Source organism: Hippopotamus amphibius, chromosome 8, assembly GCF_030028045.1.
Source record: "Hippopotamus amphibius kiboko isolate mHipAmp2 chromosome 8, mHipAmp2.hap2, whole genome shotgun sequence".
Lineage (NCBI taxonomy): Eukaryota > Metazoa > Chordata > Mammalia > Artiodactyla > Hippopotamidae > Hippopotamus > Hippopotamus amphibius.
Genome location: NC_080193.1, coordinates 76952481 through 76960452, shown reverse-complemented (window position 1 = coordinate 76960452; position 7972 = coordinate 76952481). Strand labels below are relative to the sequence as shown.

Below are 7972 nucleotides of genomic sequence, written 5' to 3'. Positions count from 1 at the left end.
CACATACAATATTCTCTCAATTATTTACAGAATTTCTAACAATCGACCTTCACTTGCTTTTTACAAGACCTTCACTTGCTTTTTACTCCACCTGCCCTTAGGAGCTGCCGTAACAGGCATACATCTGGTCGATATTAATCTGAACTTTTATTTCCCATATTTTACCCCGAACACAAACTACCCAAGAGATTTACTTACTGGCAGGATTTTCTCAGAGGCCTCTTACTCTCCTCTTGGGGGCTTCACGGCACTTCCCAATTCTTTACTTTTATCAATTTCACTTTCCGTGAACCTTCGTCACTCAAGCCTTTCGTGCCCCACGTTGGGCGCCACTTGCCGAGACCAGCTCGGCGACTCGAGGTGAGTGACGGGTGCCGCAAGCTTGAAGAAGACACAGACACAGACTGAAGAGAAAAGTGGGACCGGGGGGCTCAAGACCTCTCGGATCAAGAGCCCGCTGACTCATCCCAGGCTGCTTTTATTGAGTTCGTGGGCTAACATTCTCAGGTTACACTCATAAACAGTCAAAGGCCTCACATGATTGAGGCAATTATCTTTGTTTACTTCCTGGGTCCGAGTTGAGCAGGTGTGGATTTGAGCTGGGGGTGGAGAGCAAAACAGCCCTGGGGGCAGGAGACCTCTCTCAGATATTAGGGGTCTGTGCCCCACCCGTGTTGGCCCCTCTGAGACTGTGCCTGTCTTAGGTTGTTCCTCCCTTGAGGAATCTTACCCGTCTCTGGCTAACCAGTCATCCTCTAGGGCCAAACACGGTGATATAAGGAAGGTTCTATGCACCACCCCTGTTGGCCCCTCTGCGGCTGTGCCTGTCTTAGGTTGTTCCTCCTCTGAGGAATCTTACCCGTCTTTGGCTAACCAGCCATCCCTCAGGACCAAACAGGGTGATAATAGTCTCCACGCCCCGCACCCTCAGCTCCTCCACTGCTCAAGAATCCCATCGCTCGGCCCACATCAAAAAGGTTCCCGAATGTCTTCCCACAACTGCACTATGCAAATAGGAAACCTGATGATATGTTCTCTTTCTGAGGGCCTGAGCCCAGAGCTCGCCGTGAGGGAAAATGATCCACCCCATGCTTCCCTGAGCTGAGGTTCATAAGGTAACCAGACTGATTCTGCAAGATATACAGAAACCTTCTAAATCTCCCCAAAGCAGAAAGGAAGTTTTCAGTTATTTGTTTCCTCTAATAACAGATGATGGGGTAGAATTAGAGGGCCCTCAGTCAGCTAAATTCAATTTTAATTTAATTCACCACATCTGACATCTCAGCTGTCCAGCGCTTCCTGACCTGGCCAAGCTGGTCAGAATCACTTGGGACAAAAGCCACATGGACAATCCTATCCCCGGACACTTGGATTCAGTAGGTGGGGGGGAAGGGCGGGGGGAGGGTGCGGACAGGAATCTATTTTTAACAAGATTCCTGGGGGATTCTGATACAATTCAATCCAGAATCAGGAACCCGGCTGCTAGATCTATTTAGGGGCAAAAGCCTTGTCTCCACATTCTCTTTCCTCCTCAGACTAATTCCTAAAAAATAAGTGCAATAAATAAATAAAGACAGTCTTCAAGATGTTCATGGAATGACTTTTTTTTTACATTTTTCAACTAGTTAAGACAAAAACATTACAATGATTGACTTCTTTCATTTAGTTACATAAATAAAATTTTTATAAATATCTCTTTATAAACAATATAAATAGCTTTACAACATAAATACATTTATGCATGACATGAATTTACAAACAGCAATGTTTTACAGCTGGTTTTGTCAGTCTTTTAAAAACTGTCCCTTGTCATCACATCGGTGTAGGTGTGTGTGTTTCATGTATATAATATATATAATATATAACTTTTTATTTTTCATTAAAAAAAAAAACAAACAGTAAAGTCATATCCCCCTCCCTACATAATAATAAAACAGCTGGTGTTGTGTATTCCCAGTACCAGGAAAAAAAAAAAAAGAAATGTAAAAGCCACATTGCGCTGGAGCTGCTTCCAGATGCTGGGAGGCTGATGACCCAGGATGACCTCAGCAAAACGGAGCAAGTTCCCAAGTTCCTGAAACACAGAGGGGCCACGGGACACTTAGCTGAGAAAGCCCAGTCTGCAGAGCACTTCTAGAACCTTCCTCCCTTTCCTGATGTAACAGGAAGCAAAGTCTCTCCTTTGCCCTGCAGGCCCCAACGAAGGCCCTCCTGTAGAGGAAAAAGGGTGCTTCCACTCAGGTCCTCTCCAGGCCCTCATCCGCTGCCCGCTGTGTCCTTGGCACTTCCTGCCCCAGCACAGGTGGAACCAGAAAGTCAGCCAGCCCTCCCCAACCCTCCACCTAAGTGCAGGTCTTGCCCTTGACTCTCAGTGGGACACAGTGAGAGGAAGGGAACGGAAAGCACTCCCCAATCCTTCCATTTGTTGCTACGATACAAACCCTCAGACAGGTGCTTGCCTGGGCTTGTATGGGGGCTTGTCTGGGGGACAGGGGAGGGAAGAGGGAGAGAAGCAGCCGAAGGGTCGGGAATTCTGGGCTCAAATCCCAACTCTGACAATTACTTCCTGGATGGCCCTGGATAGCTTTGAGCATCGCTTTCCTCACCCATAAAATGGGATAATAGCCACCTCCCAGGGCTGGCTTTGAGATTCAACAGCAGGCCACACACTGGGCATTGGCAGAGTGTCTGGGTCCCAGCTGCCCATAAACAGCACTTCCTTCCCTAGCTGGCTTCTCCTCAGAAAGGGTCCCCTTCAGAAGCAGAGGAAATGGTGTCTCACACCAGCCGTCATGCTGGGTTTGCTGGGTCAAGAGTTAGCAGAGTCATTGACAAGGGCTGCACCCCGTCTCTGCGCGTGGGTGTGGGGCTGCCCTGGGGCCAAGGGAAGGCTTCCTCCTGAGTCAACATGGTGCCCTCCCAGAGGACAGCCTGAGCAGAGGGACCCCAGGCCTCAAGGCCTTGATGAACTCTCCCCCAACCCCCTCCTCTGGCCGTCCCATGTGTTTAAACAGACGACAGACGTCCCTGGTCCCCGTGGATAAGGTGTTCACTGGGGCATCCTCCATACCTCATCTCTGTCATTAGCATAACCAAAGCTATAATCACCAATGACAGTCATTATGGTGGCTGGTTAGAGCCAAAGCAACTCCTGAGTAGAGAAATGGCCACAGTCTCGGAAGAGCTTTCATTAATGGGAAAACTTTTCTCTTTTAAGCCCAGACAATGAGATACCCTGGGCATCTCCACTAGGAGGTTGTAGTCAACAGGAAGGATGCTCTGCTTTCTTATGGGCTGCGGGTGAGGGTGGGGTTGAGAAGGTTAAGGGTGTTGGAGCTGAGTGTTCAGCTAAAAGAGAACTTCCAGGAGGTTGACAAACTTCCCTGGTTCAAAGGGGTCAAGAAGTCTTAGCAAGCTGGATTCCTCCTGCAGAGTACTTCTCGCCATCAACACCTGGTACCCACAGGCGAGAACGAGGAGCCTGTGGGGACATACATACCAGTCCATTTCCAGAACCTCATCTCATCTCCTGCTCACTCATAGAAAAACATATTTGGATTCTAAAGTTTGAACTTGGTGCTTAGATCACGAACTGAAAATGTGAGGCTTGTGGCTCCATCTCTTCATTGTTGAGACAGGAAAGAATAGAACAAACCCATCACAATTGTAGCTCCTAAAGGCTGGGCCACAAGTGCCAGAATCACAGCAAGTCAAGATCTTAGACAAACGAAGCCCCTGCAGGAGGAGCACACAGCCTGGCCAAGTCTGGCTGTAGAGAGGAAGGACACCAGCCAAACGCTAGGGCAGGTGGGGGAGGAATGCCCCTAAGCTGGGTGGGGCTGGTTTTTCGGGGGTCATTGACAGACATTTTTAAGAGTCCCTTTGGGCATCCTGCAGGTCCCAGATCATCTTAGACTAGTGTCTGGCCCTTAAGTTGCTCATGAGTTAATTTGGGGAGGTGAACAGGTTCACAAACTACTATAGCTCAGATGGAATGGTTTTCTGTGTAGTAAAAAAGGCTCAGGCATTGTGCTAGAGAGCTTCAAAGAGGGGTGCTCTTGTCCTCTTGGGGAAGACAGCGTGCACACTGATAAGGTTTCTGGGCTGAGAGAACAGCTTGGCCTGGAGTGGGATAGAGAGGCTGTGGGACAGGGAATGACAGCAGCTGGCTGCAGGCAAGGCTAGATACCAGGAGGTCAGATTCTAAAGCACCTGAATGTCAGTTCCAGAGGTTGGGATGTTGTTTCTCCACGGACACTGATGGGCAGCAGGAATGGAAAGGAGCAGGGAAAGGAGGGAAGGACATTTGCTGCAGTACCTTGCCAGGATGCAGCACCTGGCAGGGGCTGAAGGTAGCACAGGGCTTTCCAGCCTGGTGGAGGGGGAGGAGGCCATGCCAGAAACCCAGTCTGGGGCCCAGGCTTGGCGGGAGTGGGGAGGGTGGGGCAGGGCTCAGTTTGGGACATGTTGAGTTTCAGGTTGGGGCAGAAAAAATAGATTTATTTTAGTTTCTTTTTCTTTGCCCTGAAATAGTGCCACAAACACTGAGGTTTGATCCTGAAGTCACACAAATTGCAGCAGCGTCAGGACCCTGGACAGACCAGTTTGCCCACAGCCAAGCTTTAGAGAAGGGAGAAGACTCAGAATGCTCTGGGGCAGAAATGCTCCCCAGTGATGCTCATAAACGGCTATTCTCTATACTGGGAGGCACAGGTATCATTCCAAGTCTGTCCCATTACACGGCCAACAGACCCAGGGAGCCGTCCTGACCACTGGGCTGCTTACCGCCCAGGACCATGATGCAGTGCCTGGCAGATAAACTTACCCTTGACTTGTATGCATGCCCTTCCTCCTCTGCTCCCACAAACCCAGGATCACCCCTCAATCCCCCCAGTTGGAGAAGTGGGGCTAGTGCTGCTGGTTTCCTTATGGTCCTGGGGTGGGTGGGACCCCACCAAGCTGTCTCTATTTTTGCAGAGGAAGCCAGGTGGGTTCATTCGCGCTGAGCCATTTCTGACCTTACCAAAGTTCCCTGATCACTTTATCCCTCACTTTCTCCATCTGTAAAATGGGATGATAAATGGTGTTGCGGGCACGTGTCTAGCACACACCCCCAATCTTGTGCCTGGATGGTCTGGCTGGGAGGGGGAAAGGTCCCAGGGCCAGGGGATCAGAGAGGAACGGGCCTGCGGGAGCGGGGTGCGGGCTGGGTTCCAGGGGGCTTCGCGGAGTGCTGGGTGTGCAAGAGCGCCCGGCGGCGGGGGTTGGTGGTACTCACCGCCGCCAGGGGTCGCCGCACTAACATCCCAGGCCGCTCATGGAGCCGATTCTGTCCAGCTTGAGGCCGAAGCAGCCCTTGGACAAACCCTTCTTGTTGCCTCCTTTGTGTTTGCGCGCGTTGGGGTGCTCGTGCAGAAGGCGGGCCCACGCCGCCCGAGACTTGGTGTCCACACGCAGGTCCCGGAGCAGTCGCGACCGGTCGCCCTTGAGATGGGCGCCGCCGCCCCCGGGAGTCTTGTCGCCCTTCTTCTGACCGCCGCCCGCAGCCTGGGGCTCGGCCACTTCCTCCCCCGGCGGAGTTCGCGGGACCTGTCCGAGGGAAAGAACGGGCAGGTGAAGGGACGCACCGCGGCAGCGCGGGGGACTTTGCGGGGCCGCTGATGCTCCAGCCCGACACGCACGGCAACGCGGTTTGTCCCTTTCGAGTCCTGGGCGCGCCCCCACAGGTGCCGGACAGCTCGGCCCTGCATCCACCTGCCACGCGGCCGCCGCTGTCCGCTCCTTTGGGGAGACCCTTGCTCTCCTCTCCTTTGCCTCTTGCGGGGCTGACCACACTGGGGCAGAGGCTGCGCATCTGTCGACTTTCTCCGGAGTCCGGGCTTCGAGGGCTCCCCAGCTCTCACCTGCGCACATCTCAGGGGAGAGAGCCGCCTTCCCTCCCCCTCTGCTCCCCCCGGGGCGCCACACCCTCCTAGACCCCCTAGTCCTCCCACCGCCCCTCACAGTTCCGACGTCCCTGCGACAGCACTCACCTTCGGCGGCGCCCCGGGCTTGGCTTCGGAGGGCCGGAGCGAGAGCAGCGCGAGAAGCAGGGCGCAGGCCAGCAGCTGGGAGAGGTGCATGGTGCCCGTGGGGTCGCTGGGCGCAGACCGGCGGCAGCGAGGGTGCGCGAGGCCGGCAGGCCGACGGGCAGGCGAGCGCGGAGCAGGCGGACCCGGCTGCGGTGAGGGTGCGGGTCCTAGTGCAGCGCGGCGCCGGCTGGGTGCGCTCTGAGCCCGCAGCTCCGCTCGCGCCTTTATAATCCAACCTGCCGCTGATGTCATCCTCCCGCCCACAGGGCCGCCTGGGCCAATGGCACTCGCGCCGAGGGCCGGGAGGGGTCCGCGGGGGCTCCCTCTCTGCCCCCACCCTCATCCCACCCCGGAGGGATCCCAAGGCTCGGCGGGCTCTTTCCCAACTGCGCTCCAAGCTGCAAGGTGGCGCGCACAAGGGAACTCGAATTGCAGGGAGCGCGCCCTGGCGTGCCAAGCGTCCGTGCGCCCAGTGCCCTACGCACAGGCTTGGACCTCAACACACACGCTCTTTCTGGAAAGGATCGGTTTCCTTCTTTGCAGGTGCAAAGATAGGCTCAGAGGAATTAAGTCACTTGCCCAAAGTCACACAGCCAGAAAGCTGGCACAGCCTGAAGTCCACGCAGATCTGCCTTCTTGCTAGTCTCTTCCCCGGGCACCTCACAGGCGCGAGGCCTGGCGCTGAGGCTCCACCTTTCACCTGCTCGCCTGGACAGTAGTTCAGACCGCACCGTCGCCTTTAGGTTGGCGAGGCAGAAGATGGGGCTGGAGGTCCGGGAGGTAGGCGCTGAGAGAACGGGGTTTGCCCGGGGCCACAGGGGGGCGCTCAAGTCCTACACCGGAGAGTGCAAGCTTTTCGCCTGCGGTTGTGTTTGAGAGCGAAACGCGAACGAGACGCGAGTGTTCTGTGCTAGCATCCTGTGCCCGGCGCTGTGGCTCTAAGTGCGCCCTCAGCCCGGGTCTGCCGCACAGAACGTCCCTGGGTCTGAACTGCCAGATGGCTTCCGTCTGCACCGACGGGTGCGCGCCTGACCTTGTCTGCACCCACGCGAGGTTCCGCAGCATGGGGCTGTCCTCTCCAATGTCCTGTGCACCTGCACAGTCTGGGGAGGGAGCTTTACCCAGCCCCGAGCACAGTCTAGCTTCTCTGAGCCATAGCAGGTGGCTGCCTTCTCATTTTCGGCCTCGGAGTGGTCCCTGTCATAGTTGTCGGAACGCGCGCAAGTATCCCTGCTGCTCACGACTCCCTCTCCTTGGTCAGGGCGTCTCAGTCCCTCCGGTTCTGAGGGGTCCTTCGGGATGGGCCACGGAAGCAGAGAACCTTAAGAATTGAGTGAGATGCAGAAATCTATGGCTCTGCTGCCTCCGAGCAGGACTCGGCTGGAGAGCAGGGGAGCACTGGAGGACCCCGGGGCCAAGACGACCGCGAGGGTTGGAGGCAACTGGACGACCTTTTTCCGGGAAAGGAAGCTGCACCCCAGGCAGGAAGAGCACTGGAGTCAAGATAGGCGGGGAGAACCAGGTGTCTCCCGGTGGATCCCACAGCAAAGCCTGAGCCCAGAGCCAGGAGGCAATGGAAAATCTGCTTTCTCTTTCTCACCCTGGCATTCTGTGCTGGAAAGTGCAGGTCCATTTGTTTAGGACATAACCTACACCAGAGGCCTGAGTTTGGGGTAGCAGAATCTGCTGAACTCCAAGATGATCCGGACATCAGCAGGGCATCCTTTGTACTCTGGTGAGTTGACTCACCACCTCCAGGCAGCCGCCCTGATTACCCCTTCACGGTAACACCCATAGAGTGGCACCACTCTTTCATTTGAGGAGAAAGGAAGAGGTATAAGAAGGAGAGGAGGGACGAATCTCCAGGTGGACAATGGAAGTCCCCTATCCTCTTTGTCTAC

General features: G+C 55.0%; 1 protein-coding gene across 1 annotated transcript; it reads right to left on the bottom strand.

Annotated features, from left to right (window-relative positions):
* Window positions 1-1601: 1601 nt before the first annotated feature.
* NPPC (natriuretic peptide C) lies at window positions 1602-6253 on the bottom strand. The gene is made up of 3 exons (XM_057746434.1): window positions 6033-6253; window positions 5279-5589; window positions 1602-2074 (listed from the first exon to the last, which is right to left on the bottom strand). Exons 1-2 carry the CDS (start codon window positions 6120-6122, stop codon window positions 5299-5301), a joined length of 381 nt encoding a protein of 126 aa, XP_057602417.1. The 5' UTR covers window positions 6123-6253; the 3' UTR covers window positions 1602-2074; window positions 5279-5298.
* Window positions 6254-7972: the final 1719 nt, after the last annotated feature.

What these genes read in the sequence shown, in the direction of transcription:
- NPPC (XM_057746434.1), bottom strand. Translation starts at nt 6,122, where the DNA reads ATGCACCTCTCCCAGCTGCTGGCCTGCGCCCTGCTTCTCGCGCTGCTC. An exon ending in AGCCCGGGGCGCCGCCGAAG is followed by an intron (nt 5,590 to 6,032) that starts GTGAGTGCTGTC and finishes TCCCTCGGACAG; the next exon opens with GTCCCGCGAACTCCGCCGGG.